We start from the raw sequence: 19,839 nt of genomic DNA, 5'->3' as shown, positions 1-19,839 counted from the left end.
CTATAAAACCTTTAAAAAGCACAGGGGAAAAGCTTCATGATATTGAATTTGGCAATGACTTCTTGGATACGACACAAAAAATACATACAATAACAACAAAAAATGATAAATTATACTTCATTGACGTTAAAAACTTTTGTTTATCAAAGGAATTATCAATAGATTGCAAAGGCAACTTACAAAATGGGAGAAAATACTTTCAAATCATATATCTGAAAAAGATTAATATCCAGAATCTATAAAAATTCCTATAATTCAACAACAAAAAATCTAACAAGTTGGCCAAAAAGTGTGAAAAGGACTTGAATAGATAGTTCTTCAAAGAAGAGAAAATCTTGGTCAAGAAGCAAATAAAAAGATGCTCAATATCAGTAATCATTAGGGAAATGCAGATAAAAAATACAGTGAGGTATCACTTCATAACTGCTAGATGGTTATCATTAAGAAAAAAAGAGGAATAAAGAAAATAAAACAGAAAATAACAAGTGTTATCAAGGATGTGGAGAAATTGAACCCTTGAACATTCTTGGTGGGAATGTAAAATGGTGCAGCCACTATGGAAAACAGAATGGGGGTTCTTTGAAAAATTAAACATAGAATTATTATATGATACAGCAATTCCAGTTCTGGGTATATACCCAGAAACAGCAAAATCAGGAACTGGAGCAGATAAATGTACACCCATGTCTATAGCAGTATTATTCACAACAGCCAAATAATGGAAGCAATCTAAATATCCACTGACCAATGAATGGATAAACAAAATGTGGTATATGCATACAATAGAATATTATTCAGCTGTAAAAAGACAGGTAATTCTGACACATGCTACAACATGGGTGAACTTTATAGACATTATACCAAATGAAATAAGCTAGTAACAAAGACAAATATTATATGATTCCACTTATATTTGGTACCTTAAGAAGTTAAATTAATAGGAATAGAAAGTAGAATGGTGATAGAGGCCTGGGAGGAGGGGAGATGGAGAGTAAAGTAATTATTTGATGGGTACAGAGTCTCAGTTCAGGAAGACGAAAAAATTTTGGAGATGGGTGGTGGTAATGAGTGCACAACAGTGCAAATGTACTTAATGCCACTGAACTATACACTTAAAAATGGTTAAAATGGTAAATGCTATGTCCTGTATATTGTAATACAATTTTTTAAAAACAACAATTTTTTTGGTATTTAAAAGCAAGGTAGAACAAAAGTACTACACGGCAATAGCATGAATAAGGATGGAAAGTATTCAGAATTTGTGTTCTAAGATCTTATTAATATTTGGGTGGAGTTTACAGGTATTAACTTTTGGAATTTATAAAAAGTACATATATTAAAATACTAAAAATAACCAATAAAAGAGTTAAAATAAATTGAGTGATGTCCAAATCTGCTAAAGAAACATTTTAAATAGGCCATACTATTATGATAGACTATACTATTTACAGTTAATATTTATGTCCTAATAAAATACATGGGAAAAATATACATTAACTTCAAGAAAGAAGAAAAAGGTAAAAATTTAGGGTGGGACTTTAACCTATATATCAAATACTATTCCTTTAAAAATGTCTATATTTAAAAATATCGATTGTGGGTATACAGGTATATTATTTTATATACCTTATGTTTGAAATACTATATAATTTTTAGAGATGAGATAGAAAACCTATGAAAAGTTGTATTAGAAAGTATCATGTGTTTATTAATTTTCAGGAGTAAGGATAATCTTCAAATTGGGAAGAAACAGAATTACTCACAAAAAATGGGAAATTAGTTGAAACTCCCAAATATCCCCAAACTCTATAATTGAATTCAAAATATAAAGAATTGGCTTAGAAAAAAGTATCTTCAGCAGATAGAACCAAATGCTAGCATATTTCTATAAGACAGCATATAATCTGACATGGAAATGCTGACAATATAAAAGGTTAAAGGAAATGACGAAGAAAGAACTCAAGTATGTCCTATCAAAATAGTATTTTAAAATCAACATTAAAACAAATGACCATTTTTGTAATTTATTCATTTAGCAAGTAATTGAACATGTCCAAATCAGTGAGGATGTGGTGAAAACAGAACAGCTGGTATTTGCTAAATTTGGCACTACCCTTTAGCATAGCAATTGCTATGTGTTAAATTAATAAAAAATATCATACCCTTTATTTATCCCATTTCTGAAATTTGTGCTAAGAACTAATGCTGAAGGAAGAAAAGACATGTCTAGGAAAGTAGTCCTTGCAATATAATTTATAAGTTTGAAGCTTCTAATTCCCTAAGAGGACAGTTATTTATTTGCCGGATTTTCAGTCATTTTAATGACAGTCACGAAAACTCAATAGCAACCAGGGAATAGTTGATGAGTTGTTAAATGACTACAGGGTGTAAAAGAGGGGGAAAGCAAGAACAGCATTGTAAGGTAAGGCAAAATCAGGGTCAAGACTAGGGTGAGGAAACTGAGACACTTCCTTAGGAGCCAAATTTGGAATGGGCACCAAAAAAAAAAGAAAAAATCAAGATAACATTTTTAAAAGGCAAAGCTAATGTGACATCGGTGATGGAAAAAGCTAAAAATAAAAATTTCAAATACAAACAGAATCTCATCTTGATTTGCATCACCCTGAGAGTGTCGCACTTGTTTTTCCCTAATCCAGACCCAAGGAACCTTTGTTAAATTTTTTAACATTTTCTTTATCCTTGATATTGATATTTTTGCACTGATTTTTAAAAACCCGTTGCATTAAAATATCATTTTCTTGAATTGGCGCCCCCTTAAAATCTGCACTTCAGGCCAGTGCCTCCATCACCTTAGTCCTGGCCCTGTGTAATATCATGGTAATAAGCATGTGTTAGAGTGTCCGCAGTTTTTCTCTGTATAAACTTCACGTGTACTTTAAAATCCAAGCTAAAAGTGCTGTTCTCCGCGATCCTTCAGCCTCAGAGCAGTGGCCCCAACTTCCCGAGACCCAGGGAGGCGCTGTGGCAACGGCAGAGGAAGGGTTGGCAAACCGCCTTCCGGCCTCACCATGAAGCGCAAGTTAGACCCTCGGGGAATGACGTCGCCCCGCAGCTCATTGTGGAGGTTCACGTACTCGTTGATAAAGTCTACGTCCTCCTCGTGTGGCAAAAATCTCGCGTTCAAACTAGAACCCAGTAGCAGTAGCCACAGCTCACAGAGCCGCAGCTTCAAAACGCCCCCTACTGCCAGGGGAAGGGACTGGGCGCTCCACTCCCGGGCGAAGGGCCTTGCGGCCTCCATGGTCCACCGGCCGCTGACAGGCCAGTGCGCACGCGCTGGCCGTCCCAGTGACCTGCCAATCTACGGAGGACGCAAGCAAGCCTTGTCCCGCCTCCCGGAAGGAGAAAGGGAGGAGGGAGGAGGGAAAAACAAAGGAGGGAGGAGGGGGTAAGGAGGAGGGAGGAGAGAAGAGGGAGGGGAGAGTGGGTAGGGGAGGGGGAGAGGAGGGGAAAGCTAGACCTGCAGAGTGAAGAAAGCTGGTAATAGATGTCTGACAAACTAAAGAAAGACTTGTGTTACGTGAGTAAGCCCTTTTCACTAAACTAATGTAGTGAAATGTTATCCCGAATTGATTTCTGACACTGAATGATATGTCGTTATTAATGAGTCATCAGTTTGTATGGTAAATGCCAATTGCTGAGTAACAGGTCTGAGGAACCTTCTAATTATGCCAGGTGAAATGATTTTTCTGCGATACAGATACAAATTCAATTAAATTTTTTTTCCCCATTACCTGTTGAGTTGGAAATTTGGTGCAGGGCCTGCCCTTTATTTTCCTCAGGGACAGAATGGAATACAGAAATATTGCTAGTTCTTAAGGCCAAAGAAGTTCTTAAGGCCAACTTAATCGATGAGATTTTTTTCAGTTTTTAAATGAACCTTTGTGGGAAACCACAAAATAAATGGGAGTGAAGGGAGAGTAGGGATCACCAACCTCTTCAAAGGTTAAAGCATTTCTACTTCTTCTCTCATCAGCACAATTCAGACAGCCCGGAATATCAAGATTCATCTTTTTCACTAATTGTGGCATTCACAGTAAGAACGAACTCTTTTGTTTTCTTTTTTTGTTCCAGACAAAATTGGCTAATATCTAGCTGATTTTGGCCTGATCTGTTTACCTCCAAACATTTTCCTCAAAAACAAAACAAAACAAAACCAACTTGCTTTGAAGACTTTAAATTCTAAGCATGGAAAAAAAGCAAGTATTAGTTTTGGAATACACGTTTGCATATTACATATTGTGCTTAATAGCATTAAGCTGATATGGAAAATTGACATTGGGAGAGAATTTTACTACAAAACAGTGTAACAGGTTAGCCAAACATTTATAAAAAGAAAAGTGCTTTTAAAAATTGTCTGTGATGCACACAATTGAAAAACAATAGACCTATGTAAGATGGTTTCATTCATGCCCTTGAATACTTACTACTATGCAGTGTTTTAAGTGATTGAGAAAGATCAGTAGACAAGACACAGATCCAGCTTTCAAGCAGCTTACAATTTAGTGAATTAGCAATCAGGCAGTATTTAAAACATGTGATAAATACAAAGCCAAAATTCTGTTGCATCATGTGAGTGACGCTTGGTACTCTTGTGGAGGACCAGGGAAGCCTTTCTGGAAATTGTATACAGAAAGTGAAACAGACAAGTCTAAGATAGCATTCTAAACAAAGGGAAAAGCATGTAATGTGCCTAAGGAGGGGAAGATCCTAAACACTAGAAGTATTTTAGTATGGCTAGAACCTATTTAAGGGTGAAGGTGGCAAGTGCTGAAAGATGCAATTCTTTTATTATGGTGGTACTGTTGTTAGACTGCAAAAAATGCTAAAGAAAAAGTATAAATAGAATAATGCAATCTTAGATTTGGAAGAAATTTTAGCCACTATTGCTAGCCTTCTGTGTTAGGTATACTCTCCGGAACATCACTGACAGGTGATCATCACATCCTTTTCTTAAATAATTAGACCAACAGGGAAGCCCATTCCACTGCTAGACATCTCATTCAATAAATATTTCCTTGGTACTTCCTGTGTTCACAGCCCAGCTAAAGGCTCAAATGCTGAACAAGCTAGACATGGAGTCTATCCACAGGGAGCTTTTAGTTAAAGGTGACACAGATGAATCATCAAACAGTTACAATACAGAGTGGTGAATACTATTTTTAATCTATTTCACAAATATTTAATGTGTCAGGCACTATTTAAAATGCTTGGACAATGTCAACTCACTCAAGTCACACAAATCTTAAGAAATAGTTATTATCCCTTTAACAGATGGAAAAACAACTGAGAAAAAGAGAAATCAAATTTCCTGAGGCCACCCAGCCAGGGAGTGGTAGAGCTACTTTTGTGTTTTTTGTTTTGTTTTGTTTTGTTTTGTTTTTTTACCAATTCCTTTTCTAAAAATAGACTCTTTTTTAATAGCAGTTTTAGGTTCACAACAAAACTGAGAGGAAGGTACATAGATTTCTCATGTACCTCCTGTCCCCACACATACATAAACTCCCTCATTATCAACATCCCACAACAGAGTAGTACATTTACAATTGATGAACCTACATTTATCCATTATTCGCACCCAGAGTTCATAGTGTATATTAGGGCTCATTCTTGGTGTTGCACATTTCATGGGTTTGTATAAATGTATAATGACATGTTTCCAGCATTTAGTATCATATAGAGTCGTTTTGCTGCCTAAAAATCCCCGGTGCTCAGACTATTCATCTCTCCCTGCCTCCTAACCCCGGCAACTACTTATTTTTTTTTTTACTGTCTTCATAGTTTTGCTTTTTCCAGAATGTTATATGGTTGGAGTCATACAGTATGTAGTGTTTTCAGATTGGCTTCTTTCACTTAGTAATATGTGTGTAAATTTCTTCCATGTCTTTTCGTGGCTTGATACCTAATTTCTTTTTAGCACTGAATAATTTTTCATTTTCTGGATGTGACAACATTTCTTTATTCCAGTAGCTACTGAAGGACATGTTGGTTGATTCTAGGTATTGGTGTATTATTCTATTCTCATGCCACTAATAAAGACAGACCCAAGACTGGGTAATTTATAAAGGAAAGAGGTTTGATGAACTCACAGTTCCACATGGCTGGGAGCCCTCGCAATCATGGTGGAAGACGAAGGAGGAGCAAAGAGACATCTTACATGGTGGCAGCCAAGAGACCATGTGCAGGGGAACTACTCTTTATAAAACCATCAGATCTCATGAGACATAATCATTACCATGAGAACAGCACGGGAAAAACCTGCCCCCCATGATTCAGTTACCTCTCACCTAGTCCCTCCCATGACACGTGGGGATTATTACAATTCAGGGTAAGATTTGGGTGGGGACACAGAGCCAAAACATATCAATTTGCAAATGTGAATACAGTTGTTATAAACATCTTTGTGCAGGTTTCTGTGTAGACATAAGTTTTCAACTCCTTTGGATAAATACCATGAGCATGATTGCTGGATCATAACTATATGTTATAGTAAGTGCTATTGTTTGGATATTTGTCCCTTTCAAAATTCATGTTGAAACTAAATCCCCAATGTAACAGTATTGAAAGGTGGAGCCTTTAAGAAGTGATTGGGTCTGTCCTCATGAATGTATTGATCCATTCATAGATTAATGGGTTAATGGATTAGTTTAGCCCCATTACCATGTGATACTCTGTGCTGCCTTGGGATTCTGCAGAGTCCCCAGTAGCAAGAAGGGCCACACCAGATATGGCCCCTTGACTTTGAAATTCTCAGCCTCCATAATTCTAAGAAGTCAATTCCTTTTCTTTATAACTTACCCAGTTTCAGGTATTTTCTTATGAGCAACATTAAACAGACTATGGCAGTAAGCATAATGTTCAGTTTTTTAAGAAACCACTAAACTGTGTTCCAAAGTGGCTGTGCCATTTTGCATTCCCACCAGCAATGAATGAGAGCTCATGTTCCTCCACATCCTTGTCAGCATTTGGTGTTGCCAGTGTTCTGGATTTTGGCCATTCTAAAAGGTGTGTAGTGGTATTTCACTGGTATTTTAATGTGCATTTTCCTGCTGACATATGATGCACCTTTTCATATGCTTATTTGAGTACTGTATGTCTTCTTTGGTGAGGTGTCCATTAAGGTTTTTGACCCATTTTTAAATTAAGCTGTTTGTTTTTCGATTGTTGAGTTTAAAGAGTCTTTGCATATTTTGCGTAATAGTTTTTATTGCATATATCTTCTGTAAGTATTTTTCTCCCAGGCCGTGGCTTGTTTTTTCATTCTCTTGAGAATGTCTTTTGCTGAGTAGAAATTTTTAGTTTTAATGGCACCCAGCTTATTGATTTGTTCTTTCATAAATCATACCTTTTGTGTTGTATCTAAAAGGTTATTGCCAAATTAAAGATCATCTAGATTTTCTCTTATATAACCTTCTGTGAGTTTATACTTTTGTATTTACATTTAGGTCTGTGATCCATTTTGATTAATTTTTGTGAAAGGTATAAAGTTTGTGCTTAGACTGATTTTTTTTTCTTGTATATGGACATTCATTCAGTTGTTCCAGAACCATTTGTTGGAAAGACTACATTTCTCCATTATATTGCCTTTGCTCCTTTGTTAAAGATCAGTTGACTTTATTTATGCTGTTCTATTTCTCAGCTCTCTATTCTGTTCCATGGATTTATTTCTACTTTCACCAATACTATCCTTTTTAAATTATTGTATTTTTGCTATTGTTTGAATGTGTCCCCCTAAATTCATGTGCTGGAAAATTAATCCCCAATACAATAGCATTGAGGGGTGGGATCTTTAAGAGGTGATTGGTTCATGAGAGCCCTGTCCTCATGAATTGTATTAATGCCATTATCACACGATTGGTAAAATATTGAGGGAGTGAGTTCCTGATAAAAGAGTGAGTTCAGCTCCCTTCTTTTGCACATGCGCATGCATTCTCTTCCTCTGTGAACTCCTGCCATCAGATGACACAGCCAGCAGGCCCTCACCAGGTGCAAGCTCCTCAACCTTGGACTTTCTAGCCTCCGGAACTGTAAGAAATTGATCTTTTTTTTTTTTTTTATAAATTACCAAATATCAGATATTCTGTGATAGCAGCACAAAACAGACTGAGACATGTACCCTTATAGTAAGTCTTAATGTCACGTAGTGTTAGTCCTGCAACCTTGTTCTTCTCATCCAATGTATTGGCTGTTCAGAGTTTTTTTGCCTCTTCATATAAACTTTAGAATAATTTTGTCAGTCTCCACAAATTAACTTGCTGAAATTTTGATTGGGGTTACATTAAATCAATAGATCAAATTGGGAATTACTGATATCCTAACAATATTTAGTCTTTCTATTTATGAACAAGGAATATTTCTTCATTTATTTAGTTCTTTGATTTATTTTATCATACTTTTGTAGTGTTCCTCATACAGATCTTGTAAATATTTTGTTAGATTTATGACTAAGTGTTTGTTTGTGTGTGCTAAACGCTATTATGTTTCCAATTTTAAATTCTACTTGTTCATGGCTAGTATATAGGAAAGCAATTTAAAGTAACTGACTTTTCTATATTAACCTCGTATCCTGCAACCTTGCTAAAATCATTGATTAGTTTCAGGAGTTTGTTGATTCTTTGGATTTTGTACATAAATAATGATGTCATCGGCAAACAAAGACATTTTTATTTCTTCTCAATCTATAAACCTTTTATTTTCTTGTCTTATTGTATTAGCAAGGATTTCCAGTATGAAGTTGAAGAGCAGTAATGAGAGGGGCGTCTTTGCCTTGTTCCTGATCTTAGTGAGAAAGCTTCCTGTTTCTCATCATTAAGTATGCAGTTAGCTATAACTTTTTTTTGTAAATATTGATATCTTTATCAATATCTCACGGAAGTTTCCTACTATTCCTAGTTTATTGAGAATTTTTATCATGAGTTCATACTGGATTTTGTCCAGTGCTCTTCCTGCATCTATGGATATAATCATATGATTTTTCTTCTTTAGCCTATTGATGTGATTTATTACATTAATTGATTTGCAAATTGAACCAGGCTTGTATACCTATGTCTTAGTTCATTTTCTGATGCTTATAACAGAATACTTGAAACTGGGTAATTTATAAAGAAAAATAATTTATTTTTTACAGTTATGGAGGCTGAGAACATAAGGTTGAGTGGCTGCATTTGGTGAAATACCTTCTTGCTGTTGAGAACTCTCTGCAAAGTCCTGAGGCAGTGCAGGGCATCATATGGCAAGAAGGTTGGGCATGCTAGCTCTGGTCCCTCTTCCCCTTTTTACTAAGCCCTTTAGTCTCACTCCTGTGATAACCCATTAATCCATTAACTTATTATCCTATTAATCCATTAATCTATGAATGTATTGGTTCATTCATGAGGGCAGAGCCCTCATAACCCAATAATCTTTTTAAAGCCCCACCTTTCAATACTGCCTCAATGGAAATTAAATTTTAACATGAGTTTGGAGGGGACAAATATTCAGACCAGAGCAATCTGGAATAAATTCCACTCCATCATGTAATATAATTATTTTTATACATTGTTGAATTCAATTTGCTTAGTATCTTGTTGGGGAATTTTGCATCTATGTTCATGAGAGACGCTGGTCTGTAGTATTTTTTTTCTTGTAATGTTTTTGCAGGATTTTGGTATTAGGGTAATGCTGGCTTCATAGAATGAGTTAAGTATTCTGTTTGCTTTTATCTTCTGAAAGACATTATACAGAATTGATCACTTTTTTCTTTAAATTTTTGGTAGAATTCACCAGTGAATTTATCTGGGCCTGGTGCTTTCTGTTTTGGAAGGTTATTAGTTTTCAATTAAATTTCTTAAATAGGTATAGGCCTCTTCAGATTGTCTACTTCTTCTTGCATGAGTTGTGAGAGATGTGTCTTTCAAGGAATTGGCCCACTGATCTAGATTATTAAGTTTGTGGGTGTGGAGTTGTTCACAGTATTGCTCAGTTATCCTTTTAATGTTTATCAGATCTGTAGTGATGTTCCTTCCTTCATCTCTGAAATTGATAATTTATGTCTTTTCCCTTTTTCTGTTAGCTTGGCTAGAAGCTTATCAATCTTATTTATGCCTTAAAAAACCAGCTTTTGGTTTTATTAATTTTCTCTATTAATTTTGTTTTCAATTTTATTGATTTCTGTTCAAATTTTTATTATTTCTTCTGCTTACTTTGGGTTTAATTTGTTCTTTTTTTTCTAGTTTCTCACAGTGAAAGCATATGCAATTTTAGATCTTTCTTCTTTTCTAATATATTTATTCAGTGCTACAAATTTACCTCTAAGCAATGCTTTGCAGCATCCCACAAATTTTGCCAAGTTGTTTTCGTCTTCACTTATTTAAAAATATTTTCAAATTTCTTTTGAGATTTTTTCTTTGGACCATGTGTTATTTAGAAGTGTGCCATTTAATCTCTTATTTTGGAATTTTATGGTTATCATTCTGTTACTGATTTCTAGTTCAATTACTAGTGGTCTGAGAGCAGGCATTACATGATTTCTATTCTAAATTTGTTAAGGTGTGTTTTATGGTCCAGGATATAGTTTATTTTGGTAAATGTTTCATATGAGCTTGAGAATATATATTCTGCTATTGTCGAATAATGTATAGACGTCTTATTACATCCAGGTGATTGATGTTGTTGTTGACTTTAACTATGTCCTTACTGATTTTCTGCCTGCTGAATCTATACATTTCAGATAGAGGTGTTTTGAAGTCTCCAACTATGATAGTAGATTCGTCTATTTCTTCTTGTCATTCTATCAGTTTTGTCTCATATATTTCTACACTCTCTTGTTAGGTGCATATACATTAAGGATTGTAATGTCTTCTTGGAGAATTAACCCCTTTATTATTATGTAATGCCCCTGTTTATTCCTGATAACTTTCCTTGTTTTGAAGTTGGCTGCAGCCAAAATTAATATAGCTATCTTGGTTTCTTTTGATTAGTGTTGTAAAGCTAGATTTTAAGCCCAGGTGACTAAGATAGGAGTATGGAAGGACACACAAAAGCATCTCATTTGGTTTCTGTAGAAAGAAGTGGGGTTTGCTGACAATGTTCTGCAAATATTCAATCTTTCGTATCTGTCAGTGAATCAGCTCCCATTATATACTTCATATAAAAAAATTTTAATGCATTATATTCTATGATATATATTTTCAAAAAATTTAAAGAGGCATGTAATACATGAGAATTATTTAATCATAGTTTCATGAAATATGTATTAAATCACAGGTTGTGTACATTTTCTAATAAGGTTTGAATGGTTGTAGATTTTTGAACTTTGAAATTTGGGGCAAAACAGTTTTAAGTTATTTTATATTGAAAGTGATGAAAATAATTTATCACATTCGGTTTCTTGAGGGCATTGGAATTGTTAGAGGGTATTGGCAGAGTCATTTATTTCTTTACAAGGAATGTGGAAAATAAGGTTTCATTAAATTATTTAAATTCTGCTACTTATATACTTTTTGCATACCCATTTAATATTTCTGTTGTCGTGTATAACAGATATAGCTTTAATTTTAAAAACAAGAGCAATTTCGGAATAAACTTTAAGCCTCTTGCTTATCTCAGATGATTTGTGACTTTCCTTAAGTTCTCAGTTTCTGTACACTTGTACACTGCACTTGAAATTATTTTTTAAAATTCTTGTTCTTTTTTTTTTGAGATGGAGTCTCACTCTGTCGCCCAGGCTGGAGTGCAGTGGCATGATCTTGGCTTACAGCAACCTCTGCTTCTTGGGTTCAAGTGAGTCTCATGACTCAGCCTCCTGAGTAGCTGGGACTACAGGCACGCACCACCACACCCAGCTAATTTTTGTATTTTTAGTAGAGATGGGGTTTCACCATGTTGGCCAGGCTGGTCTTGAACTCCTGACCTCGGGTGATCTACCCACCTTGGCCTCCCAAAGTGCTGAAATTATAGGTGTGAGCCACCATGCCTGGTCTACACTTGAAATTTTAAGGAAATAATACTCTAATTCCATATGCTTTTTGATTTGGATAAAAGCTAGCAAATTAAAAAATGTATTTTTAATCTACATTTACTGAAAATGATCATGGGATAAGACTGAAGATACTAAAATGTATTATTTTGTTCTCTGTATAGATGTTATTAGAAACATTGTTTTTATTTTATTGACTCTTTCTCATTGTTTCTTTTCTATACATACTCGATTGATCTTTTCTATAATTCAAATTTAAGATTCAGATAATTGTGCATGAGAAGCATTAAAGGAGAAAACCAAAATGATCCACACATAAAAGCCAACTTTGAAAGGTAGAAAGATAGACTTTACTTCGTTAAAATGTAAAATAGGTCAACTGAGAAATTTGCTAGAAAGATGTCCAAGGATTAAAATCCCAGATGCACAGGGAGCCATTCAAATTTCGTAAGAGGCCAGGTGCGGTGGCTCATGCCTGTAATCCTAGCACTTTGGGCGGCCGAGGTGGGCAGATCACGAGGTCAGGAGATCGAGACCATCCTGGCCGACATGGTGAAACCCTGTCTCTACTAAAAATGCAAAAATTAGCTGGGCATGGTGACACATGCCTGTAGTCCCAGCTACTCGGGAGGCTGAGGCAGGAGAATCGCTTGAACCCGGGAGGCGGAGGTTGCAGTGGGCCGAGATTGTGCCACTGCACTCCAGCCTGGTGACAGAGCGAGACTCTGTCTCAAAAAAAAAAAAAAAAAAAAACTTAAGAAAATGAATAACAGCAGAACCATTAGAAAAATAGAGGAAGAAAATGAACAGGTAATTTACCAAAAAAAAAAAAAAAAGTCTAAATAACAGTGTAGTTGAAATATTCATCCTGCATCTATTCTTTTCACATATAGGTATGATGGAGTATATATAACTAGATTCCAGGAGGAATTTGGACCTCTGGAACTAAAGTATCGTTTGTCGCTGTATTAGTTTGTTTTCATGCTGCTGATAAAGACATACCTGAGATTTGGCAATTTACAAAAGAAAGAAGTTTAATTGGACTTAGTACAGTTCCACATGGCTAGGGAAGGTCTCACAATCATGGCAGAGGGCTAAAGCCACTTCTTACATGGCGGCGGCAAGAGAGAATGAGGAAGAAGCAAAAGCAGAAACCCTTGATAAACCCATCAGATCTCATGAGACTTATTCACTGTCATGAGAATAGCACAGGAAAGACTGGCCCCTGTGATTCAGTTACCTCCCCCTGGGTCCCTCCTACAACATGTGGGAATTCTGGGAGATACAATTCAAGTTGAGATTTGGGTGGTGACACAGCCAGACCATATCAGTCTCTAAAAGACCGAGCCATAAAATTGAGTATAAATCTGAGACTATTTATATTAAAATTTGACTCCTGAATGTACATTACTTCTGTATTCATTAGGTCAATATGAAGTATGGTCATATGTTTGAAACATCTTCCTGTAATCTTTTCATCAAAGGTGAAAATAACATTCCTAGCCTTTCTTAATTACTCTCAAACAATATGTTGGTAAATTTGAATGTAGTTTATGAAAATATGTTTAGCTTTACTGGTAGTTCGAGGAATAAAAGTTAATAGCATCTACCTCATTATTGAGGGAATTATATAAGTTATTAGATGTAAGGCACTTAGTGCTTGGCATAGTAATACCTACTGTTAGGTATTACTATTATTAAATTTAAATACTCTTATTTTCACTCATTGAATTCACAAGAACTAAAAATAATTATTAACACTTAGCATGGTGCCAGATATTAGGCATGCTTAATAAATGTTTTTTTATATTAGTTTTCATGAGAGCGTGCTTTATAAATATTTATTGAGTTATTCTTATAATAATCAATGTAGTTTCCCTAGCTGCAAGAAGCAAACCCAGTGAATATAACTACAGGTGAGTTGCTGGTAGTTTTAGTCTGGAGGACATTGGCAAGTGATATGTTGCTTTCCTGAGAGAAAATGGGAGTTCCACTCGAAGTGATGATAATGGAATTTATTTATTTCCCCTGGTACAGTTAGTGATCACAGGTAAATTTAATTACAGTTCAAATTACCTAGTTTTAACTAAGCAAACCATCTCAAAATGATCACATATCCTGCAAAAATTGCTAAGAGGAAATTGCCGATTCAATATAGTTGTCAAGATACAAATGCAAGCAAATAATATAAAACTGTCAGAAGTGTTTCTTCTTATATTCCTGGCATAAACATCTCTTTAACACTTATTTTTAAATTTATTTTACCTCATCCTTTTTAGGTTCAATTGTTATGTATTTTGTAATATATTACTTTATTATAAAAATATACATAATACATTTAGTTAAATGTACATATAGTACCTTTTGATTTAATCGAAGGGTTACCACTTCCACATTTGTTAGAGAATGTCCTAGTCTGGGCATATTTTCTTATGTTCTAGGAAACCTCTCAGTCTCAGGCAAACTAGGATTTTTGGTCACTCTACAATTTTTTTTTTTTTTTTTACTGATAGGGATGCATAATAATAATAATAATAAACTACAGAGAATACTGTTTAAACTATCTCTTCACCATTTCTCCCAAGAGGTAGAAAACTGGCCCAACTATTATTGGCAAATCTGATTTCTTTGTTTCATGTTTTGAAGTGATTCAGCAATTTCTGGGAACACACACTTATTTGAGTTTGACAACCCAAACTTGTCCTAGCAGGACGAGAGAATCTCCTGAAAAATGCACTACTTAAATCTTGAGTTAACTATTCTCAGTAGTTTGAAAAAGCTAAGCCTAGAGCAGTTTGTCTAGCAATTCCAAACTAAGTGAAATAGGAGGGTTACTTAAAATCACTATAAACAGTCTGCTCAGAGTAAAGGAACCTCAAGCAATGACAGGCTTCCCAAGATGTCCTGTCAAGAGGCTGTTGTTAAGATCACAAGAAATAAAAAAGACATATCCTTGGCCCAGAATTTTCTCTTCTTGACAGTAAGAGGAAAGCCCACTAATAAGATGGAGATGCTCTGCCTTTCTAGCCTCTGCTTATAGCTTTAGCATGGACCCAAAGTCCTGTGAATAAACTCCATTTTCTGAGAACTGTCACAACTTGAAAGTTCCTATAGCAGTGCTAATTTAACACTCTTTGACAAGTACCTCTTCATCAGGGAATATAATTCTGTAAAAAAATTTTAAATTTTAAATTTGAATCTGACTTAAAGAAAATCATATGCTCTTGAATGAATAAGTATAAAGGGGTAAAGGAGTAATTATATTAAAAATCAGAGGATGTTTTAATTATTAATGAAAATGTTTAATTAAAAATACGTGAAGATAACAGAATGATAAACAAAGCAATAGGTAGAAAAATATACTCTACATACATGTGAATTTACCTTTAGGTTATTTCATACCACAAGTTAAAAAGCAAGTAATTATGGATGAGAATTTTAACAATGCAATAGTTAAACAAATAGTGAAAGCTTACATTACTAAAAATATAAGACTCTATATACGTGATGTCAAATAGTAATGTGATGGTTAATTTTGTGTGTCAATGTGGCTGGTCTACAGTGACCAGTTGGTTGGTTGTACTAGTCTAGATGTTGCTGTAAAGATATTTTTTTAGATGTGATTAAAATTTATAATCAGTTGACTTCAAGTAAATCAGATTATCGTTTTTGATGTGAGTGGACCTCATTCAACCAATTGAAGGCCTTAAGTACAAAGACTGAGTTTTTCTTAAAAAGAAATCCTGCCTCCAGACTGCAACATAAACATTTTGCCTGAGTTTTCAACATTTGGACTAGAGATTGCAACAGCAACACTCACTTAAATCTCCATCCTGACAGCTTGCCCTAAAAATTTCCACTTGTTAGTCCACAGGATCCTGTGAGCCAATTACTAAAAATCTCTTTCTGCCTCTCCCCCTCCCACTCCACCTCTTCCTCTTTCTCTCCTCCCTCTCCCCCTCTCTCTCTGCTATTGGTTGTGTTTCTCTGGAGAACACTGACAGATGTAAGCAGACTTAAATATAAAACTACTTGGCTTCTTTATAAAAAATAGCACCAATCGGCCAGGCGCAGTGGCTCATGCCTATAATCGCAGCACTTGGGGAGGCTGAGGGAGGTGGATTGCTTTGAGCTTAGGAGTTCAAGACCAGCCTGGGCAACATGGCAAAACCCCATCTCTACAAAAAAATGCAAAGATTAGCCAGGCGTGGTGGCACACGCCAGTGGTCCCAGCTACTCGGGATTCTGAGGTGGGAGAATTGCTTGAGCCTGGTAGGTGGAGGTTGCAGTGAGCCAAAATTGCACCACTGCACTCCAGCCTGGGTGACAGAGTGAGACCCTGTCTCAAAAAGGAAAAAAAGTATCAATCACCCAGCTATGTGGAAATTCCTAGATATCTGACAATATATACAAAACAATGTTCAGTTCTATTAAAAATACATTTAAAATGATTATATATATTACAGATATTTTATATATATATAGACACACACACACACACACACATACACATATATATATATATCTGTGATGGTTAATATTAAGTGTCAACTTGATTGGATTGGAGGATGCAAAGTATTGTTCCTGGGTGTGTTTGTGAGAGTGTTGCCAAAGGAGATTAACATTTGAGTCAGTGGACTGGGAGAGGCAGACCCACCCTCAATGTGGGTAGGTACCATCCAGTCAGCTGCCGCTGTGGCTGGAATAAAGCAGGCAGAAGAAGGTGGAATGAGCCGACTTGTGAGTCTTTCAGCCTTCATCTTTCTCCTGTGCTGGGTGCTTCCTGCCCTCAAACATCAGACTCCCGCCTCTTCAGCTTTTGGACTCTTGGATTTACACCAGTGGTTTACCAGGGGCTCTCGGGCCTCTGTTCACAGACTGATGGCTGCATTGTGGGCTTCCTGACTTTTGAGGTTCTGGGACTTGGGCTGAGCCACTGCTGGCTTCCTTGCTTCTTAACTTACAGATGGCCTATCGTGGGATTTCACCTTGTGATTGTGTGAGTAAATTCTCCTTAATAAACCCCTTTCATATATGCACATATCCTAGTAGTTCTGTCCCTTTAGGGAACCCTGCCAAATACAGATTTTGGTACCAGGAGTGGTTTTAGAGGAACAGAATTTTAAGGATGGATTTCTTTAGTTGGTTTTGGGGTTTCTGGAGTTGGCTGCTTAATCTGATTAGACTCAAAAATGCTAAGGACTCTACTTCTGATAGGATGGAGAACACTGATAGTTCTTGGCATGAACTGTTTAAAGAGTTATGCAAAATAAATGCATTGATACTCCTGATTCAATGCTCTTGAGAAACAAGGAGTTTAGTGACTGTATACATAATACCTTCAACTATATGTGGAGAATCAAGGAATATAATAAAGTTGGTTGGTTGCTTCTAAATTCCCTGGACAAAATGATGAAAGAAAATGATGAGCTCAGTGATTCTAATTCCCAGCTCCAGAAGCCCATACTGAGCCTCAGATCGTCTAAGATTGCCCTGAGTGAGAGTCTTAACTCCTGAAGACAAAGGGCTAAATTGTGGAAAATCAGACAAAAGCTCTTATCATGCGAGTGGCTGACCTGCAATGAAAGGTGCACACTCAGCCTCACCAGGTATCTACTGTTAAAATGAGGACATTGATTGGAAAAGAATGGGACCCTACAACTTGGAATGGGGATGTGTGGGAGGACCCTGATGAGGGATGAGGCTGGTGACGCTGAGCTCCTAAATTCTGATGAGCCTTTTTTGCCAGAGGTGGTAGCAATATCCCCTCTCGCATCCATACTGCCATCAGCCTTTCCACCTTTCAGGAGATTAACCCTGTACTGCCTGAGGCAGTTGCCAGGCAAGACAAAGCTGATTCTCCTTGGGACACATCCTCAACACTGCTGTTTGCTTCTAGACCTATAATTAGACTCAAGTCCCAGCAGGCCCCTAGAGGTAAGGTTCAGGGTGTGACCCATGAAGAAGTGCACTACACTCCAAAAGAATGGCTTGAGTTTTCTAATTTATATAAGCAGAAATCTGGAGAACAGGTATGGGAATGGATATTAAGGGTGTGGGATAATGGTGGAAGAAACATAAAGTTGGATCAGGCTGAATTTATTGATATGGGCCCACTAAACAGGGATTCTTCATTTAATGTTGCAGCTTGGGGAGTTAAAAAAAAGTTCTAATAGTTTATTTGCTTGGTTAGCTGAAACATGGATCAAACGATGGCCCACTGTGAGTGAGCTGGAAATGCCAGATGTCCCTTGGTTTAATGTAGACGAAGGGATCCAAAGGCTTAGAGAGATTGAAATGCTAGAGTGAATTCATCATTTAGACCTACTCATTCCAACTGGGCAGATCCAGAAGACATACCCTTCACCAATACCTTGCAAAACAGATTTGTGAGGGGAGTACCTACATCCTTGAAGTCTGCAATTGCTCCTCTCTGTATGCCAGATCTTACAGTGGGAACCACAGTCACTCAATTGGAAAACTTACATTCAATGGGAATAATTGGATCCCGAGGTGGCAGGGGCCAAGTAGTGGCACTCAACCGTCAAAGACAAGGTGGGCATAATTACCATAATGGACAGCACAGCCAAAGCAGCAATCAGAATAGTATGACTCGTGTAGACCTCTAGCACTGGCTAATTAATTATGGTGCTTCTAGAAGTAAAATTGATAGGAAGCCTACAGCATTGTTACTTAATTTGTATAGGCAGAAAACTTTCAGGTCGAGTGGACAAAAGACTAATTTGTATTATAAAAATAGCAAATCACAGACCCTCGATCAGTTTCCAGACTTGAACCACTTTCAGACGCAGAACTCCTTGAATAAAGAGGAGGCTGGATTCCCTTGAAGAAGGACCCCACTATACTACCAAAAATTTGTACTGTTCATCTTCTTCCCATCCTTCTCCAAGGAGAACTCTGCCTTTTTACCAGGGTAACTATGCACTGGGGAAAGGGGACTGATGAGACCTTGCAGGAACTACTGGATATTGGCTCTGAGCTGACATTGATTCCCGGGGATCCAAAACGTCATTGTGGTCCTCCAGTTGAAGTAGGGGCTTATGGAGGTCAGGTAATTAATGGAATTTTAGCTCAGTTCTGACTCACAGTGGGGCCAGTGGGTCCCTGGATGAATCTTGTGGTCATTTTCCCAGTGCCAGAATGCGTAATAGGCATAGACATACTTAGCAGCTGGCAGAATCCCCACATTGGCTCCCTGACCGATAGGGTGAGGGCTATTGTGGTAGGAAAGGCCAAAAAGAAGCCATTAGAGATGCCTCTACCTAGAAAAATAGTAAATCAAAAACAATATTGCAGCCCTGGGGGGATTGCAGAGATTAGTGCCACCATCAAGGACTTAAAAGAAACAGGGATGGTGATTCCCACCACATCCCCATTCAGCTCTCTCATTTGGCCTGTGCAGAAGATAAATGGATCTTGGACAATGACAGTGAATTATCCTAGGCTTAACCAAGTGGTGACTCTAATTGCAGCTGCTGTACCATGTGTGGTTTCATAGCTCAAGCAAATTAACACATATCCTGGTACCTGGTATGCAGCCATTAATTTGGCAAATGCCTTTTTCTTGATTCCTGTCCATAAGGCCCACCAGAAACAATTTGCCTTCAGTTGGCAAAGCAAGCAGTATACCTTCACTGTCCTACCTCAGGGATATATCAGCTCTCCAGCTTTATGTCATAATCTTGTTTGCAGAAATATCGATCACTTTTCCCTTTCACAAGGTATCACACTGGCCCATTACATTGATAACATAATGCTTATTGGACCCAATGAGTGAGAAAAAGCAAAGACACTGGACTCATTGGTGAGATATTTGCATGCGAGGGGATGGGAAATAAACC

At 36.8% G+C, this 19,839-nt stretch overlaps 2 protein-coding genes across 5 annotated transcripts in view; one reads left to right on the top strand and one right to left on the bottom strand.

Moving 5' to 3' along the window:
• Positions 1–3,290, bottom strand: part of GLIPR1L2 (GLIPR1 like 2) — a 40,704-nt gene extending 37,414 nt beyond the window's left edge. Inside the window, exon 1 of the mRNA XM_004053592.5 lies at positions 3,029–3,290. Within this exon, the coding sequence (XP_004053640.3) occupies positions 3,029–3,262 (234 nt within the window). The 5' untranslated portion in view covers positions 3,263–3,290. The remainder of the gene's footprint in view (positions 1–3,028) is intronic.
• Positions 3,291–3,440: 150 nt separating this feature from the next.
• CAPS2 (calcyphosine 2) overlaps positions 3,441–19,839 on the top strand; it is a 114,744-nt gene continuing 98,345 nt past the window's right edge. For 3 of the 4 annotated variants that reach the window (XM_063694165.1, XM_031001160.3, XM_063694164.1), the window contains exon 1: positions 3,441–3,541. In XM_063694165.1, coding sequence (XP_063550235.1) covers positions 3,509–3,541 — 33 coding nt within the window. In that variant the 5' untranslated portion in view covers positions 3,441–3,508. The remainder of the gene's footprint in view (positions 3,542–19,839) is intronic. The other variant, XM_063694163.1, reaches the window with a different exon arrangement.

The sequence above is a fragment of the Gorilla gorilla genome, chromosome 10 (genome assembly GCF_029281585.2).
Source record: "Gorilla gorilla gorilla isolate KB3781 chromosome 10, NHGRI_mGorGor1-v2.1_pri, whole genome shotgun sequence".
Taxonomy (NCBI): domain Eukaryota; kingdom Metazoa; phylum Chordata; class Mammalia; order Primates; family Hominidae; genus Gorilla; species Gorilla gorilla.
This window is presented reverse-complemented; position numbering and strand designations above follow the sequence as displayed.